This window comes from Mauremys mutica, chromosome 8 (genome assembly GCF_020497125.1).
Source record: "Mauremys mutica isolate MM-2020 ecotype Southern chromosome 8, ASM2049712v1, whole genome shotgun sequence".
NCBI classification, from domain to species: Eukaryota; Metazoa; Chordata; order Testudines; family Geoemydidae; genus Mauremys; species Mauremys mutica.
The window spans coordinates 29353252-29373980 of NC_059079.1; the positions used below are offsets into that span (position 1 = coordinate 29353252).

At 41.6% G+C, this 20729-nt stretch overlaps 1 protein-coding gene across 4 annotated transcripts in view; it reads right to left on the reverse strand.

Annotated features, from left to right (window-relative positions):
* COL24A1 (collagen type XXIV alpha 1 chain) overlaps positions 1–20729 on the reverse strand; it is a 254256-nt gene that overhangs the window by 172743 nt on the left and 60784 nt on the right. For all 4 annotated transcript variants that reach the window (XM_045027373.1, XM_045027372.1, XM_045027371.1 and 1 more), the window contains exons 7-10: positions 14755–14808; positions 4943–4987; positions 1669–1722; positions 289–333 (exon numbers count right to left, since the gene is read on the reverse strand). In XM_045027373.1, coding sequence (XP_044883308.1) covers positions 289–333; positions 1669–1722; positions 4943–4987; positions 14755–14808 — 198 coding nt within the window. The remainder of the gene's footprint in view (positions 1–288; positions 334–1668; positions 1723–4942; positions 4988–14754; positions 14809–20729) is intronic.

A 20729-nucleotide genomic window follows, 5' to 3' on the forward strand; every position in this document is an offset into this window, starting at 1 on the left:
CTCGCCCCCCCCCCCACTCTCACACAATTCTTTTTCTTTCTTTTCATGTCTGTATATGTTCCAAGCAAAGGAAGAGCAGCAAGATGAGATTATTCTATACTGCTTGTAGGCATGAAAAAGAAATAAATCCTCAAATTGTTAATGAAATACAGTTTGTCATTAACCAGTTCTGCAATAGACAGAGTGATTCAGTGGCCGTGCAACTGGTAATTCAATGAAGTTTCTCAGGCATACTATATGTATAAAAATACAGCCATGCATGCCGTAATGCTTACAAATGTTACTTACTCTTACACCTTTAGGACCTGGGTTACCTTCTGGTCCAGCTAAACCCTAGTATGAAAAGACACAACTTTTACTTCATCTAAAATAAATGGAAATACTAGATTTAAAAGAATTATCACAATAATTGTTAATTTCCAAACTGGCAATGCACTTTTCATGATGGGTGCTATGTGAACCTCTAGACAGAGATTGCAACTTCCTTTATATTAAAGTTATTTCTTTTTGGAAAGTTCTTCCCAATCCAGTTGAAATCTTCTACCCAATTGTGAACTTGGCATTAAAATAACTTCATGGAACTTTTCATAAACTTTTATATTGGAATGCAGTTCCAGTAATTTTCTAGCCAACATTAGAACAATAAGTTTATTTCAAATACTCAAAGCATTTTGTATTTTTAAATGTTGGCATGTTGTCATCCAGTCATTATATAAACTATTTAATAATGCTTTTTAATATATAGCCACTGTAAAATTGGTCTAGTAAAATGTTGAAATAGTTTAGAGAGCATGGGTCAAATTCAGCTCCTTAAGCAGGCAGGACTCCATTGAATCAGTTGACGAATACAAGGACTGAATTTGGCTCATGTAGTTTGAATGTTAGGAAAAGTGACTGACATTTCCTCTTAGTTCAGTATATGCAGTTGGTGCATTATCTATCTGTCCCAGGTATATAAACAACCAATATTACAAATGGCTTGCATTGATAGCATTTGATGTTTTCATTGGTTCTCTCTCTCAATGAACTGAATGGAAAAAGCCCTTAAACATACTCTTTCCCCACATAAAAGTTAAAGAAAGAGTTTCAGCAGTAAAAAAAAGTAAGTGTAGGCAAATAAGTAGCAATGGCACTAGAGCAGAATGCTTTCTGTTTCTTCTGAACATTAAATGCCAAAAGGTTGAAACAGACAGAGAGCAATGAAGGTTTTCAAAGGGGTGAATAGGGCTTATACATTCTGTAATTTGGTAACAAGATATGTATGCACTAGAGGGATACAGAATTACTGTGTCTCACTCACTCAGGGCTCAGTACTAAGGGCACAATGTGCCACATTACTTCCGTGTATGGTGCCTCTGAAAGGAGGCTTGTTCCGAGTATTAGTGATACAATGTCAGCCAACACAGTGATGCCATCAGCACTGCCAGCAGATTTAGATATGGTACTTTTAGAAGTTACATCATTAATGCTACATGATGGCAGACAATCCTTTTGCGGTAGATCAGTTTGTCAAAACACTCCTTGCTGACGAACAGGCCATGTATACTAGGCATCACTTTGAAAATTAACCCCAAAGAGAGGAAGGGAAACATATTTTGAACTAATGTATACTACTGAAAAGGTGCTTATAACAGGAAAACATATAATTCTATTGTATAGTTACTGCACCTGCCTGCCAGGGTAACCAAGTGAACCAGCATTGCCAGCCATTCCTGGAATTCCCTAAATTGAAAGTGAAAAAAAATGTAATCAGGTTTAGTGTATTTTTACCTGTTGGTGAGATGAAAGAGCTTTCTCCTAACACAAGACTGTTTCTTGTGTAAGTTGCATAGGAAGCCCATAAAACCCACTTTTTATACATAATTAAAATCGGCATGATTACTTCCTGAGCAATGGTGCACACATTGCAAAAGCATTTAGGATGGAGGGAGAGGGAGGGAATTAGTCCAAAATGAAGTGAAGTACAAGGGAAAAACCACTGATTCATGACGGAAAACCCTTAGATGATGTTTGGCAAAATCAGGTATGCACAACGGGAGATGCCCTCAGGGGACAGGTATTTATGGTGCAGATAACCCAAGCTGACACTGATCTTGGCCATATTATTAAGATTTACACTTTTATGGAACAAATGTATGTCCTTGTATAGCTGAATTTCCTTATATTGGTCTCAATATGGGTATGCTAGGATAAGGTTAGACTAACAGTGGATTGATAATGGGTACAGTAAACTCTTCTGTTTCCCCCTCTTCCCCCCCTAATCAAATCCAAAAGTGTCCCTTGCCCCCTAATAATTCTGTGTATTTGATTGTTTATTTTAAGAAAATTCTACTTTTCTGAAATGGGCAAATTCTTGGGTGCCGGGTGGTAAAGTTCATTGTTGAAGAACTGGACACCTGTTTGGTGAGCAACCTTTACTCAAGCAAGGTCCAGAACTAGATGAGATGTGGTGAAAATAGTCAGGATGGGAGAGCACTTCATTAGCTGAGTGGTGACACTTGACCTGTATCTCATCCTGTTAGTCCTTCATTCAGGGAATAATAAGTTCACTAAAAAGTTTCAGACAAATGAACCAGTTGAAGGTGTTGCCAAGAGAGAGACAGGCTCTCTGATATCAACAATTTCCCAGTCATTACATCGCATCACAGAGAATAAGAAACCTCTGAAACATTTAAAATGTCTTTCATAAATAAAAATGAATAATTAACAATAAACCAGGAGTTACCATCTTGACCAATTTCCACTTTGCAATGCCAGGGAGCTGGGCATCTAGGCCTGGCCTCCAGGACTGGTATTCCTGGCAGTATCAGCCAATCTAGACTAACCTCTGTCTGGGGAAACTCATGTAGTTTTCCTGACCCAGTGCCCACTCCTACAATTTATCTGTTAGAGAAGCTGATTTGGCCCAACATTTCTGGACCGTAGGGCCCTTAGAAGGTCCATTCTTGATATCAACCAGGAAGAAAAACAAGAGGTGCCACTGGCCAAAAATATTAAGAGAGAAGAAACTCATGGCACAGGTGCTGGAGGAAGTGAAGCCACTTGGGATTCTCCAATGATCAGCTTCTCCTCAAAAGCAACTACTAAGATTTGGAATGGGAAGGAAGTAAGAAGTTAGAATGTCACCATCTTTCTCTCCACCCCTGGCTCTCTACTTGGCTAATTTTATGCTTACACAAACCAAGTCCATAGGGAAGGCATAGAGATTGTCCAACCTGTCCACCCATTGTCACATGTGGGAGTCACACTAATGCAAAATCAGAACTTCCTCCATGAGCGACATGCAGCTGGTTTGAGTGAGGAAGAATAATCCCAGGCATCAGAAGTCATGAATGTGGGAAGCAAAAGTTATTTTGCGTAAGTGCTGTGCCTCCAAGACGGTTCTGCTTTCCATGATTTCTTTCATCCTCTGGGCATATATGGGAGATTGATTATTCCCTGAATGGGTTGGTCTGCCATGGAACCAGGATCCAGGGACTCCTAAAGCTTGAAACACTTCAGAGGGCTATGGATATTTTTGGCTGAATTAGGTCCCAAAAATTCCAAGTGCAGATCATGACAAAAAACCCCAAGAGCAACAAATCATTTTAATTTACTCTTTGTTCTTTTTAAAACCTTGCTTGCACTCCCAGTCATGCTTCACTCTCAACTAATTCCACATTTGATATATTTACAGTAACTTTTTTCTTTGTTGTAGAGGTTTATGGAAATTCCAGCCAACAAGTGGATACTTTGAACTTCACAAAGTCTGTAGCTACTGACATGCAAAATGACTATCATTGTCCTGACTCTTTCTGGGCCATCCTCTATAATTACATATCTTATTGTTACAGTCCTTAAAATAGCAGCAGTAAGAACAGGCTGCAGAACAAAAGTATTTTCCCAAATTTTTATAAATGAGTTTTAAATATTTCAAAAATAATATATCAGACTATGAATAATATTATTTATAACCATAGTAGGGGTATGTTGAGATGAGGTCAGACAGTCTTCAGTACTGCTGGGCAAACAGTAATTTCACACTGAGGTCTAATGTATCAGATTATATTCAAGAGAGTTCACACCCTTGCATATTTAGTGCCAAAATTATTCCTCTGATGTCAGTCTCTCTCTCTCACACACACACACAATTTACCCTCTTGTTTTCATTACTAGTTAATCACTTTTCACAAGCTCCTACTTTGGTTCTCAGGTCCTGCAGTTAACAATGCTGTTCTTTTGAACAACTCTGATAATTAATTCTCTTGCAGAAAGACGACAGAAGCCGAGGGACTGAACTATAACAATTGCCCTCACTTCATTTGGTTTCTTGGAGTACAGCTCAGTTAAAGTTTTGGACAGCTAAAATCTATTCTTGTATTTTTTGTTTTTGACTGCTCCTCTGGTCACTACTATCATTAGGTCATGGTTATTCATTCAGCATTGACAAGGCATTCAGTACTGTATACAAAAGAGAAAATCTTGACTCCTGTTCCAAGGTTATGCGAGTTGACAACCATGGCCCCTTGCCCTTATCTCTTGAAGGGAGGAGTAACAAGTGTCTACCTCTTACACTCACATGAAGGATTCTTTAAGAAAGCAACACACAGTCCCTTCCCATCTCCCCATCCAGAGATTAAGCATGCATTGTCAAGTCGCAGCGGTAAGGTTTTGAAAGATTCTGAATTGCCTCCTAAAACATTACACAACACACTTCTTCCATGCCACCAGACTTGCTGGAGAAAACAAGTTGGTCTATTATGTTTTACCTAGGCCCTTAAACCATACTCATCTCCATGACAACTAAGTATCTAGTCAAGAACTAAATCTATTGAGTATTTCTTCAACCAGTCAGCAATTGAAAGAAATTATTTGATATAAGCATTTAAAGCCATTATCTTTAATTGTACTTAACATGCTTTGTACAATGTGTATCAACTGTTACAGTGCCTTCACCACTCACTTGCTCGCCTCGTGGACCTGGTAGCCCTGGATAGCCTTTGGGACCCTGCAGGTAGAAGAGATAAACAGATGTTGCAATGAATACATTCAGATATGCAAGATGCAGTTTTGGGGGTCTTGATTCCCCCCTCCCCACTTTATATTTTTCTTCAGCAAAGAAGAATTTTGCAATCTTTCTTTCTCTGTGACATCCACATTGCTTAATTTCAGTAGCTGCTGTGGGAGGAGGGAGAAAGAGAAACTTACCTCAGCATAGATGATTTCTAGCTATGCCTGCTAAACTTGCACCAGTAGTCACAGATTTGTGTAAGCTTAAGTAACACGTAGACAAAATGCCTTTAGCAACAATCTGCTTGTAATTATTGCAAAGCTGGATTTAGTCCAGACTGTTTCCCCATTCCAAATCCTTGTCATAACACTATCTCTGAATGAGCCAGTTCAACTGAGATAGGCATAACAAGAAGATACTCACAGAGAGCGCCAAGAAGCTCTCTAGGAAAAGATAACTAAGAAAACAAAAGATTTCTTTCATATGGACTTAATTTTTTTAATATTCCATATATGATGATAGTTTTGCACAAGTAAATGAAACTACCACCTTCCTGACCCTAAATAAAGTTTTCCAGATTATCCTGGAATCTTTAAATCACAGAAGTTTATCATTGTCCCTCTTTATATTGAGCATTATGATGATGATGGTTTGCCTGTACAGATGGTGGGTGAAATCCTGGCCCTGTTGAAGTCAAGAGGAGTTCTATACATGATTTCAATAGGGTCAAAGATTTCATCTTTTGGTTTCTAGACCATGCCAAAAGCTTTGTTACAACAAACTAAATGGCATTACCTCATATGAAATCATAAAAGAGGAATAATTTTGTTCAGTAATAGTTTTACCTAATGAAAAAAAAATCACATCTGTTAAGCTTCAAACTTTGCTATTTTAGTATTATACACTTGCTTGGGAAATAACGTTAGTCCTAAGGACATGTGCTCATTAAAAAAATCTAGAGGCTCCATTTTCTCCAAACCAGTGTTGCAGGTATTCCCTTACATCTTGCTAAACACTCACACAGCATTGCTAATTTGCATTAATGTTTAGATATTACAGTAAAGCAAAGGCAAACAACAATCATCTGCAAATCACAAGCTGCAGAGCGTATTTCAACCATACAACTGAGTGTGTCTACACAGCCCACAGAACTGAGCCTCCCAGCCCAAGTCAACAGACTCAGGTTAGTGGGGCTCTCACTAGTGCTCTAAACATAGCGGTGTAGACAGCGTTTGAAGTTGCATTTCTACCCCCCTTTCCAGGTGTCAGAGCCTCAGGGCTTGTCTTCACTATGGGGGTAAGTTGACCTAAGTTACGCTACTTCAGTTATGTGAATAATGTAGCTGGAGTCGACATAGCTTAGGTTGGCTTCCCCCGGTGTCTTCACTATGCTGCATTGATGGGAGACACTCTCTGGTCAACTTCCTTTAATCTTCTTGGGGAACTGGAGTACCAGGGTTGACGGGAGGGCACTCTGCCATTGATTTAGTGGGTCTTCACTAGACCCACTAAATTGATCCCTGCTGCATCTTTTGAAGCAGAGTTGATCTCCCCATAGTGAAGATCAGCCCTGAGCTCCAGCCAGAGGTGCAACTTCAAAGCACTGTCTACACAGCTATTTTTAGAGCACGAGCATGAGCCCCACTAGCCTGTGGCATAGGTATGGGAGAGTGGGTCTTGGACAAACGGACTGAGAGGGACTGCCTAATCAACATGCCAAGGCATGCCTCAGAAATGCTGTTGGTCAGATCATTAAATGAAGACAAAAGCATGATTAATGACTGCAGTGCAAACCTGGAGGGGAAAGCAGTAACACTTCCTTAGGAACTGTGTGTAAAATTTTCAACAGCACCTTAAAAGGACATAAAATATTTAGAAGCCAAAGTCCCACTGCATGATTTTCAATGGGATTTGGGTCCTAAGTGGTTTAAGCGTTTTTGAGAATAACCCTACTTCTGGGTTTTAAAGGCTCTTTTAGAATAGGTGCTTACAGAGGAAATGTTCAAATGTTTTATTATATCTGGACCAGGAAAAAAGGGAACTACATTTGTTTTGAGCTAAAAGGAAAGTGCGTGTAAAAAGAAAAGCTAATAATATCTGTAGATTGATTGGAGGATGAGGTACTCCCCAAATTCTAACGAAGACTCTCACATTTGGACTTCAAAGGCAAAAACGGAAATGGAAGGGCTTGAGCTCCTGATTACACCAGCACACCCACTTTGTGGGCATGTTATTGGCACTCAGAGAGCTTTGGTCTGTGAGAGAGAAAGGACTTTACTGCCAAATGAAGTAACTTAGCCTCTACTTTGTAAGGGGCCACATTTAAGGAGCTGTTATTTACTATACGTTTTCACAGTGCCTAGCACAATGGAGCCTCAATCTTGCTAAGGCCTCTTGACATTATATCAATATAAATATTCAACAACAACAACAACGTTGGGACCCCAACAGTGTTTTCCATTGTTTCCATAATAATTCCAATAGCACAGGGTTGGGACAGTTGCTTGCTGGTTATAGCATCCAGATAGAACAGTAATGCTGCAGCCTCCCAAGAGAGACAGAGGAATGGGCAGGTGATTACAGGAATGGAGGGGGATTTGGTCTTCTCTGAACGGTGCCAAAGAAAAGTTGAAAAAGGCTATTGAGGGCATGTGGCGAGCACAATGAGCTATACGACTGTAGGTGTTTTTACAGAAACCTTTGCCATGGGTGCTATGAGAATGAAGAACTGCTTTGCAAATAGAGTTAATACCAGCATTTAGATCTAAAGCAATGTTAAAAACTTGCTACAAATCAACATGGAAAAGTTGAAACAGCTGGACAGACATTTTCCAAAATGTTGAGAAGGTCAAAGAACAACACAGCAATATGGATGAATGGCATACATGACACAATACCATTCTTATTCCTCTATGACAAATACTGTATGGACCAAAAGTGGCATAAAATTAATCCCAAATCAGCATAACGACGGGAACAAAAATGTTAGGGAAATAAGCTCATCCCATTCTTGTTACTCTCTCATGACTGCAATCCTGTGGTCCTCTTCTGAGGCTGGATCAGACTCATAACCAATAACCCACAAACACCACAAGACACAATGTACTTATCAACTCCACATTTTCACCATCTGACACAGTTTTGAAATGCTTATTTGGTCTCCATGCACCTTCAGATTAGAAATGTGTTTGGCTTCTGTGTAGATCCACTGTTGCTTATCTGTGCAGCATGTAAATAATATAAATCAGGGTCTCTGGCTAGCATGTGCTACCTGTAATATTCTAATGACAGAAGGCTTCACCCTCACTCCATCACTGTTTTTTTTTTTTTGTTCTTTTGGTTTTTTTACACAAGCCTGGTGTCAGGTATGTCTACACAGTGCATTAGTCTCACAAGAGGGGTGTTCATTCTAATGTGCACTAGTGAGTGCACACAGGCACTAACCTGCCAATGTGGACCCTGCTGACATTCCCTAGTGCTGTAGTAACATGCAATAGGGAACTTATAGTGAACTCCAGCAGGATCTACATAGGCCAGTTAGTGGGAAAGATTATAGTGCACAGTAGAATTGATACCCCTGTAGTGGGTGGTGAAGCCCTTAGATTCTCAAAGTCCCAGGATTCAATATTTCAAGTGTAAAAATAAAGATTTACTTCCTTTAAAAAATAGGCCGGGGTCTCTTCTTATCGGTTTAAATCAGGAGTAAGGGGATTGAAATCCTGGTGCCGGGGGAGAATCGGTCTTTGTGTCTCCAATGGATGAGGCTGTTCTAAGAATCCCATCATGGGCCCTAGAATCACACTGCCTCCAAATAGTTGCTTTTCAATACCTCTGAAGACTCCTGCTTGGATTCTCCAGGCAAGCCCTAAATGTAGGAGGTCTTCTTTCATGTCTAACTACTAAAATAATGCTGTTATCATGCTTCTGTTTGTAGGACTTAGTAAAGGAAAATGTCCATGATTACTCAAAATTTTGGAAACCTACAATCCTGTATTGAAAACAATGAGAGTGTCTACTTTAACAAGCTAATGTGGTATTTTACGACAATATGCCAAAATTGATTCCATAGAAGCTTGTATCTACCCTGATCAGGCAGGAAACTCAATTAACTGAGATGGAAGAGTTCCTTGCTCATTGATAACAGTGAGGAAAGCATTAATGTTTTTAGGTGGCAATGAAGTTTGGTTTGAAATCTTTTGTCTTTTTGCTACATTTGGTAGTTAGATGTACGTTTTGTACAACAATAATGTACACCCTGAGAATGAGTGCTCATGTGAGAGCCTTTCCCCTTTACATGCTTTGCAGGGATGGGAAAGAGGGTGAAAGGAGGGGTTTCCTCTCTTTGCGGTCTAACTTCACAGTTAATCTAAGGCTTCATCTACATGAGGGGTAGGCAGCCTATGGCACGGGTGCCGAAGGCAGCACGCAAGCTGATTTGCAGAGGCACTCACACTGCCTGGGTGCTGGCCACTGGTCCGGGGGGCTCTGCATTTTAATTTAGTTTTAAATGAAGCTTCTTAAACATTTTTAAAACCTTATTTACTTTACATACAACAATAGTTTAGTTATATATTATAGACTTATAGAAAGAGACCTTCTAAAAATGTTAAAATATATTACTGGCATGCGAAACCTTAAATTAGAGTGAATAAATGAAGACTCGGCGCACCACTTCCGAAAGGTTGCCGACCCCTGATCTACACTAAAGTTTTGCCTAGCTGTGTTGGCTCGGAGCATTACAAAAATAATCATACCCTCAGCTGACATAGCTATGCCTGCAAAACCCCCCACTGTAGACTCAACTATGCAAACAGAAGGATGCTTTTGTCACATAGCTAATGTCATTTGGGGAGGTGATACAGCTATGCTGGCACAAGAACTCCTTTTGCCAACATACACTGTCTCTCTACTAAGGTGCTTTGCTTAGTTATGCTGGCACAGCTCTACCAGCAAAGGCTCTGCAGTATATACAACCCCTGACGTTAATCTGAAAGGTAAATATCTTGCTCTTTCTATTACTGCTGCAACCAGACCTTCACTTTAATGTGGAACCAACAAGGAATCTAACAAGGGCAGCAGGCCTAATATTGCTGTCACACCACTTTTACATTAATGTAATTCTGTTAGCTTTAATGGTGTTGATCCTGATTTATAACTGGTGTAAGGGAGGGAAGAATCAGGTCTAGTGTATCTAGCAGGGAGGAGCAATTGAAAGCGAATTTACTTGGCTACCGTAGCAAGTTTAAGTGAAAGTTTTAGAGTTGTTATGATGAAGAAAGAAGCCTCTCCCTCTCCTCCCTGCCTAGCCCAGGCGCCAAAGGGCAAGAAACAGAGGTAGCAGGAAATGTGCTGTTACTTAGGGAGAGGTGATCCACATTATTTATCTTTTCATGTAAATCCCAGACCCTGTCTGCTTGGTAAATAATAAGACCAGTTTAAGGCAAAAGTACATTTATGCCATATCAACATATTCTCTTTTAAACACCTGTCAAAACTTACCTAAAACAGCATTCAAAGGAGAATACTTTTCCCTTTGAAATCAATGGAAGAATTTCTCTCATTTAATCAAACTTCATTCTTATTCTAGGAAAATAGCACTCTCTGTGAAAAACTCAGCCACTCACTACCATAGAAATATAGAAATTTCCCACGATATTTATTATACTGCTCCTCTTTTTTGTATGGATGCTTCAAACAAACATACCAGACCTCAGAGGACTGACAATGATACAACACTCTGTTCTTGTTCACACAGGTATAAATTTGGAGTAACCATACTGACTTCATTAGAGTTACTCTGGATTTGCACAGGTGTAATTGGGCAAAAATTGGCCCTGCATAATAAACATGTTGCAGGGAGTGGAAATATGTAGTCAATGGCTACAGGATTACCATAGAATAGTGCAGCATTTTTTAAAGAGATCCCTCAAGGAAACTCTACTAATGCAGTCTCTCATTTGTACTAACCTCTTCCCCATCTGTGCTAAATTCAGACATTCAGGAAACCAGAACCAAGAGTATGTAGCACATGACTAAACACAAACCATATCCATTCAAAACATAGAAATTTAATATGAATATAGACCACAAAATTTTCACAATCATTGTAACAGTGCACACTATTGCATAAGTACTGCACAAAATTTCACAAAAGTTCCAAATCAGGCAAATTTTGATGAAAAAAATCTTATTATTTTATCCACAACTTTGAGCAGGTCTAATTATGCCCAGGAGAGGGCAGTAGTAGGCACTATGCAGCCAGCATGTTACCAATGAAATTTTCAATTCCACCATTAAAATTAAGGGACAATGACTCTTCAAATCCCCAATGCTGTTTTGAAAGTGTCAGCCTATGAATCCTTCAGGAAAACAACTAAGGTCAATGGAAAAAAGACAGTTACCAAGAAATGGGCATAAATAAATTGGTATTATTCTACCTGAAAGGAAGACCTGAAATAGTGCAAGAGCTAGTCCACATGAAAACTTATGTCATGGTTTAAATGCTTATCATTTTACTACAGATCAATCTACAGGAAGATAAAAATCAGAGGCAGCTGCCCAAATCAAACAGGACTTAGGAAGCAATGAATTTATGGATTTTTTTGTCTTCTTTATAGTTAGGTGATAAAAGAATTATGTTACTCATTTATATACACTTCAGCAGCTCCCCAACAGCATTTAACAAAATCAAATATAAAGTAACAAAAGAGAATGTTTGTTTTTTCCCCCCAGGGATTTCCCTGTTTTCCCTGGATTATTGCACAATTTGCACACACACCTCTGAAATGACTTTCCAGAATGAAAACAAGCTACGAACTCAACTGAAGTCTGAAACTACATTCATTGTCTTGGGTATATCTGGTAATGATATGGAAAGATCAAGCATCTTAAAACTGCAAAGCTTGGACTTAGGTCCATTAAATATCAAGCATAAAATACTCTTTAGTATTTACAGGTGTAACATAATTCATGGACTCAGTGATTTTACAAGATTAGTTCAGACTGGAGTTTTCTGAAACGTGGTTCCAGTTAGTGCCTACTCTCTACATGAAATGGAAACAAAGAGTAAAAGTGCCAATGATCAAACGAACAGCATTACCCCTAGCTTGTATTGCAGACGTAGCCTAACATGATTTTATTGAAAATTAAGTAGAAACTGCTTTGCTTTTCCAAGCAAAACTGTGAACCTGACAATATAGTAAAGCAGTATATGTTTTGGGACTCAGAAGATGTCACAGCTCTGCTGGTGACAATTGGTGATAACAAGCAGGCTATCAGATAAATCTCTGACTTGGATAAGAACAGATGCTGCTGGAAGGCATTTTCCCACATAAGAAATGAAAATTTTAGTCAGGCCTTCAAAATTGGATTAATATTGTTAAATCCCAGAAGGTTTGTGGACAAGTGAAATACATTTCCTAGGAGCTTTTACACTAGTTTTGTAACTTCTTCCTTTTTCGGGTTACAAAGACTAAATTTATGCTTTTGGTCAACACAAGAGAAGTGAATTAAACCAAATCAAATTTAGGCCACTTTAATTCTGAATGAGAGTGTCTATACAGGGGTTTAATGCAGAGGCGAAAGTAAGCCGGTCCGGTCCGGTCTGGCGAACTGGCAAGAGCCAGTACGCCGTGCTGGACCACACCGGCTTCCACGACAGGGATTGAAAGGGCTCTCAGCTGCCCGCAGCTGCAGGCAGCCCAGAGCCCTTTGAATCCTGGCCGCAGCTGGGATTTAAAGGTCTCAGAATTCCCTGCCGCTGCGGGCAGCCCAGAGCCCTTTAAATCCTGGCCGCGGCTGGGATTTAAAGGTCTCAGAGCTCCCTGCCGCTGCGGGCAGCCCAGAGCCCTTTAAATCCCGGTGGCAGCTCCGGCGGCTGGGCTGGGGCCAGGATTTAAAGGGCTCGGGGCTCCCCGTGACTGCGGGCAGCCCAGAGCTCTTTGAATCCCGGCCACTGCTCTGGCGGCCAGGCTGGGGCCAGGATTTAAAGAGCTTGGGGCTCCCCTCAATGGCAGGAGCTCTTGGACCTTTAAATCCCTGCTCCAGCCTCGCAAAGCTCAGGGTTCCCCCCAGTGGCTGGAGCCCCAGGCCCTTTAATTTGCCCCTAAGCTCCGGGGGGCTCCCAACCATCTCTTCAGCTGGGAGCCCCTGGTTGATTTAAAGGCCCTGGGTCTCCCAGCCACAGCTGGTGCCCCAGGGCCTTTAAATCTTGAGAGGCCACGCCTCTTCCGGATGAGGCCACACCCCCTCCAGCCTCCGGCAGTAGCGGTAAGTCCTGTAAGTTACTTTCACCCCTGGTAATGAATTTTAACTAATCCACTTTAAGTTCACATCTTTAGTTAATTCACATTAATTTTCCCTGAGTGGCCCTATATAGACAAGTCCTCTGACTTCCTATCCATTACTGAACCCAATTAAACAATATTTTGGTGTTTTTCAAAATAATTTATCAATTTATTCCACCCTTCTTCTCTGGCTTTATGTCTATGTACTCTCCGTATCACTCGCTCCACTCCTACAATCTTGGCATCCTTTTTGTCCCCTTTCCTGAATACTTCTTTGTCTGCCTCATGCTGTTCCATGTTAATGGACTGTTAAGGCCTGGGTAGTTTCCTAAGTGGAATATGGGGTTTTTATTTCTTACAGTGCTTTGACATTTCTCCTAGTGAAGAAATAATTACGTGAATATTAGGTAGCTTCCAAAATCTAAACTTATTTCACTTGGCTTCAAGGCAAGCATTTTAGCTGCTCTGACACACATTGTTGAAAAACATCCAATTTTGTGGTGCTGAAAGATTGAGCTCCATCACTAACACTGAATGAATTAACACACGATTCAGTGAATGAATTAATGAATAGAAAAGAGGTGGGAAGTCCTGAAACTGAGAATAAAGTGGGATTCGTTCATTTAAAATATCAGTATTTTCCAGGCAGGAGTATATTTATTGAAGCTTGAAAGAGCTCACAATACCAGAGCAGAAACATAGCAAGCTTTACGGAGTAGCACACCATTTGGGAGGACCATAAAAAACTTTAAATTTACATTTTGCTCACTACATTTTAAATTAATTTAGAACTCAGGAAAGGGTCTGGATGGACCACATAGGGACCAAAGTCTTATACTGTATGGACAGTGGCAGTACATGTGCTATAGCCTCGCTTAGATCAAGGCTCCTGAGTTTGGACAGGTTTCGTACTGGCCCTACCTAGATCAGACAAGCAGTGGAAGGGAAGATTTCAGCATGTACCATCTTCTTTTGCCAATAGCCGAGTATGCACTGAACCTAGAAGCATTGCTTACATGGGAGGGTGAACAGGCTGACCTGGAGGTGCATTTCAGCTATGCTTCCACTACTGGCTAACAGGGAACACTGCCTGCTGACTTCCCATCCACTTCCTGATATTAAAGATGGAACTTTTGAAGTAGGTGGGGGGCAATGGGGAAGAGGATGGTGGGGCTTGTTGTGGGATAGGTTGGCCTTTTTCCTACACAGATTGGCTGGCTGTGGAGCTCTGTAACTTGCATAGCTTGGGAGAATCTGTTATTTTCCAGATTGGGCCCATCCTGAAAAAGAGGCACATGCAGTATATGATCTGTGGCTCGGATTCAGTCCTGCATGTTGGGTTTTGATAGCTCAGGTAAGGAATTTCCAAAGACAGACTATGCAGCTCAAACTTGGAGGGCGCAATTATGCAGACCCCCCACTGATTTCCCATGGTCTTACACTCAAGAGCTGAATATAAAAATTAAGAGAAAATCTTACCTTCTGACCTTTGATACCAGGAGGGCCTAGTAAGCCTCTTGGACCTGGGTCACCCTGTACAACACAGTAAGGTAGAATCATTTCATTTTATTATAATCTTTGAAAAGACTATAAACACCTGGTAAGCAGTACATTCTCTATATCCCTGGACATTTAAAATGGAATAGACAGAACAACAACATTTATTTCAGGATCTCAGAATATCTATATTTTAGCCAGCTTAAGTAGGACTGAAGTGGTTACACAGGTCTTGTGTTGGCATTTGCCCAGAGGTGAATTTCACTCCAAGTGAGTAGTTTTAAATTATTTCTTAACTTTCAGTTTGTTCATATCAGATCGATTTCCCCAAAGTTACATGCTTCTTGCACTGGAAAAAAAAAATGACTGCCACATTTAGTTTCTATACAAACTGCAAGTAACAAATGAAACAAAAAGGTTTTCTCGGGGGGGGGGGGGGGGGGGGAATGCTGTCACTGTTATGCAACCTTGGGGAAGCTAAGACAGCAGAAGTCCCATTTCAGAAATACTGTGTCTTCATCATGGCTTTATTCACAAAGGATCTTTCAGCCCTATTCAGCTATATTCATTAAGAACCCTCTTAATGCTAAGAAATCAAAGATTCTGTCCTCCACTTCACCATAAAGTGGATTCCAGGAGTAAGCTCCTATCGTTAAATTAGTTGGTTATTTTGTCTTTCCAAAATGATTTTCAGTATAAAAATACAGAGTCGTTCTTCATGGAAGCTATGGCTTGGAGGTTTATGATTACAGTTTACTTTTGAATTGCACACCTACTAATTATGGTTAATGCTTTAAAACCAATGTGCTCATATTGAGAGTTTAATTAGCATGCTTATTTCATAATGTATATTTAGAGTTTCATTTTAAAGAGCTGCCTATCAAAGGCAAGGCTAAATTCAGAAGTGAGACTAAGTGTGTTTAGAGATCGATTCATTTGGTGAAATGTGTATACCTCCATTTGGTCCTTCCACTTGCATGTTACACAAATGTAGGCCTGGTCTACATTTAAAATTTATGTCAACATAGCAATGGCATTCCAGAGTGTGAAAAATCCAAGCCCCTGAGCACCGTAGCTATGCCAGCCTAAGCCCTGGTGTAGATGCTTCTAGGTTGATGGAAGAATACTATTGCTCAGGGAGGTGTTCCAGCAGTGATGGAAAACCCCCTTTTGTCACTGTAGGCTGCAACTGCACTGTGGGTTTACATTGTCATAGCTACAGCACAGTCGAAGTGAGTCTACAATATCTCTGACTTTGGCCCATTGTTCTGAATGAAAAGAAAATTGCCAGTTTACTGTTTTCAAACAGATTTAATGAGATTTACATTTAGAAATCTGGAAAGTATTTATATTTGGAAAGCATTCAAAATATTTTCTAAATGTAAATGTCATTAAATCTGTCATTGTCTCTTGGTTACTTCTTGAATAGTTTGCTCCATTTGCAAATAAAAACATGTTTTTTTAACAGTCCTTCAGGTTCAACTTGACTTCTTGATTCTAGTTTGGATTCTTTCTGGCTTGGGCCTCATCACCAAAGTCATCAAGATTCTTTGGGCCAAACTCTGCTCTTAGCCACACCTGTGCAAGCCAGTTGCAACTTAGATAACAATGATGTTTATGATGTGTGAACTGAAATAGAATTCTGACCATTCTCTCAAAGTTGTGTTGGGTCAAGAGGGTTAGAAGGGGCGGAGTGGGGGAGCTTATTTTTTAATCACTAAAGTCAGCAGATAAGATCCGGAATAAGCACAGGAAGCAGATCTGCTGACTCAGAAGGTGTCATTTGTACACTCTTTTTTCAAAGCAGAGCTTTGCTCTGGATCTGATTCTTCTGTCACTTACACCAGCCGTACACAAGGGTAGCTATTGATTTAAAAAGAGTCACTCCTGACTTACACCAGTGTAAGTGAGATCAGAATCAGGGCTCTTTATTTTCAAGTACACCGTGTTTTAGCATTTTTTTTTTGAGAGAAGACAGTGACATTGGTGAGAATCCCCTAATACTACAAAGATTTACACATGTGCTCGGCTTGAAATACATGAGTAATCCCACGGAATTAAATGAGTTTAACTCATGTGCTTTACGTTAAGCATATGCTAAAGTGTCTATTGAATCAAGGCTAGACATGGGAAGGAGGGAAACGGATAAACAGAGGGCTTTCAAATTTTGAAAAACAGGGAAAAGGCTGTGATGCATGACTGGAAAGGGTTAAGCATCCTGTAGGATAAATGACTCAAATTCAACCCTTAAAAACACATGGGGAAATAATGTTTGTGGTTTTGTATATTTACATATATATTGGTGGTGGTCAACAATGTAATCAAACTGTCCCTGTCTATGCTGTATTCTGTTAATTCAGAGATCAAAAGAACATTTAAATGAACAGTAAACATGGGATATCGCTGTATTCATTTCTCTCTGAAATGTACAGCAAATAATCTGCGAATGGTGGTGTAGTGAGGCGGCCTGGCTCCTGGCCGCACCTGAGAGAGAGGAACCAGAACAGCCACCTAAGTGGGCGGAGCCACCACCACCTGTCCCCGCCCCCTGGAAGTCAAGGGGCGGGACAGGAAGTATAAAGGCCCGGCCCCAACGCTCAGTTGTAACCCGGCGGCCGGAGAGGACAGACGCTCTGGACCGTGCTCCTGCTGGACCGAGCCTTCCCCGAGCCAGGTATCCGGAGGAGGACTGGCCGAGCCTGCCCCGAGCCAGGTACCCCGAGGTGGACGTACCGAGCCTTCCCCGAGCCAGATATCCGGAGGAGGACTGGCCGAGCCTGCCCCGAGCCCGGTACCCCGAGGAGCCGTTCGAGCGCTACCCCGACCCGAGTCCTGAGGAGCAGCCCAAGCTAGCCAGCCCTCCACCCGGCGAGGAGCCCATGGTGTGGGACCCAGCGCCCAACCCCAGGGATGAGCAGGTACCCATAGAGGGGGAAATGGAGTGTAGCCCGGGGGTAGCCGACCCCTGTCAGGCTGTAGGCACCGAGGTGCCCATGTCAGTGTGTTGCGGTCAGGACCCCACTGACCAGCGGCAGTGATAGCCGCTAATAGGGCCCCGGGCTGGGACACAGTGGAGTGGGTGGGCCTGTGTCCCCCCTGCCACCCCACTCACGGGTGGCAGTCTCCCCCTCACACCAGCGCGCAGGCACAGAGCCCTGCACTCTTATTGTTGCTCAGCTCCTGATGCAAGGACCTGAGCCCTGAACTCTTATTGTTGCTCAGCTCCTGATGCAAGGATCTGAGCCCTGAACTCTTATTGTTGCTCAGCTCCTGATGCAAGGACCTGAGCCCTGAACTATTATTGCTGCTCAGCTCCTGCTGTAAGGACCTGAGCCCCTTGAACTATTGTTTGTTGCCCTGCCCTGACTGAGGGCCTGGGCTTCCTGACTTTGTTATTGCTCAGCTCCTGCTGCAAGGACCTGAGCCCCTTGAACTATTGTTTGCTGCCCCGCCCTGACTGAGGGCCTGGGTTTATCTCATTGACTCTGTGCCGCTCAGCCCCTGACTGAGGGTCTGAGCTTAGAACTGTTATTTGCTGCCCCGCCCTGACTGAGGGCGTGGGCTTTATTGACTGCTTGCCTTTTGTTCAGCCCCTGCCTGAGGGGCGGAACCCCTGGACCTTCGGAGACTGATCACGAACTTAGGCCGTGTAGTGAGGCGGCCTGGCTCCCAGCCGCACCTGAGAGGGCCGAGCCCCCGCACCGGACTGTTACAGGTGGAAAAATAGGCAATTGCCTTATGTTGATCAGTGTGAATAATTACCGGCAACGCTTAGGAAATAAGTGTCTATTGTTCGCCAAGGGACTCTGAGCTGTCAAAGAAGGCCTGAAACTGTATAAAAAATGGCTTGGATCCTGACATCTCAGATCTGCTTGAGGCTTCGTGCAGTGGAAGCTGAAGCCACAAGGACTGAGTTCCCAGTTCTGATTGGACTGCCCTGAATACAAACATGGGACCATAATCTATGAACTATTTTGAAAAGAACTCTTTGCAGCTACAAAGCTCACCATCTCTGCTATGAATCTGAACCTCAAGAATTGAACTCATGTCTGTATGTGTACTGATCTTTTCACCTATACTCACTCTCTTTTCTTTTTAAAAAAAATTTAGTTTAGTTAATAAGAATTGGCGGTAAGTGTGTATTTGGGTAAGATCTGGAATATTCATTAACCTGAGAGGCAATATGTCTGATCCTTTGGGATTGGTAGAACTTTCTTATATGATGAATAAGATTTTCACTAATCCTCATCAGATCTGACTTGGGTGTCTAGGTGGAGGCCTGAGGCTGGGTTACTTTAAGCAGGGGCAGCTCTATGTTTTTTGCCGCCCCAAGCATGGCAGTCAGGTGGATTTCGGCGGCGTGCCTATGGGCGGTCCGCTGGTCATGTGGATTTGGTGGCATGCCTGCGGGAGGTCCGCCGGTGTCGCGCTATCAGCGTCCTCGCCGCCAAATTGCCGCCGAAGCTGCGGGACCGGCTGACCTCCCACAGGCATGCTGCTGAAAGCCACCTGTCTGCCGCCCTCACAGCGACTGGCAGGCCACCCCCCACGGCTTGCCGCCCCAGGCACGTGCTTGCTGGGCTGGTGCCTGGAGCTGCCTCTGACTTTAAGGGAAATGTGTTGTTGACTTCTGGGTAAGCAGTAAGGTATTACAGAAGGTTTTGTGCTGGCTTGTTAAGTCTAAGTATTGGAATGTCCACCAGCTTTGCAGATTGTCTACATCATTCTTTGCAGTTCATCCTAACTGAGTGACCTCAGCTGGCTCCCCTGAGATTCTGGTCACAAAGGCTTATTTCTAAAGTTTCAGTTATGCTAACATGAAGTATCCCTTGCAAGAACAGAAGGTAAAATAAGTTAAGGTTGAGATGTGATTTTTAAGTTGGAGATATTCCTTTAACCATCATTGGCCAAACAAGACAGTCTCTATGCAAAAGAATAAATGGACACAAATCTGACATCAGGAATCATAACATTCAAAAACCAGTAGAAGAACACTTCAACCTCTCTGGTCACTCAGTAACAAACTTAAAGGTGGCAATCTTGCAACAGAAAAGCTTCAAAAACAGACTCCAATGAGAAACTGCTGAACTTGAATTAATATGCAAACTAGATACCATCAATCTAGGCTTGAATAAAGACTGGGAATGGCTGAGCCATTCCACACACTGAATCTATTTCCCCATGTTAAAAGTATCCTCACACCTTCTTGTCAAACTATCTGAAATGGGTCATCTTGAGTATCACTACAAAAGATTTTTTTCTCCTGCTGATAACTGCTCATCTTAATTAATTAGCCTCTTAGAGTTGGTAGGGCAACTCCCATCTTTTCAAGTTCTCTGTATGTGTATATATAGCTCCTTACTATAAGTTCCATTCTATGCATCCGATGAAGTGGGCTATAGCCCACGAAAGCTTATGCTCAAATAAATGTGTTAGTCTCTAAGGTGCCACAAGTACTCCTGTTCTTTTTGCGGATACAGACTAACACGGCTGCTACTCTGAAACCTTTAACCATTGTCACTCTGAGCTTTGTGTACCAATATAAGATGTTATAAGGTTTCAATACTCACATTTTGTTGCTGATGTGAAGGAGTTAACAAACACAACAGCTTAACTGTACCATATTTATTGAGTCCTAACAAACTGAATTTAATTTAATTCTTCCAATAGAGTTTTACTTTTTAATTTTTGTTTCTTAAATTTTAAATTCTGTATTTGATTTCAGATTTAACTACAGGTGAACCATTAAGTGTTGTTATTTTATGTCTGTTTTTGGTTCATAACTGTTGCCAGAGGCTTACTTTATCATAGAACACTAAAATCCAGCGACCCATATAGACACCAGCCATTGTGAGACAAACAATAATGGGAAAACAGAAATTGCAATTTAGATAGCACTAGACTTAAAAGGTAATTAAACCCAACAATACAGATGATTGACATAAGCAAACTTCAAC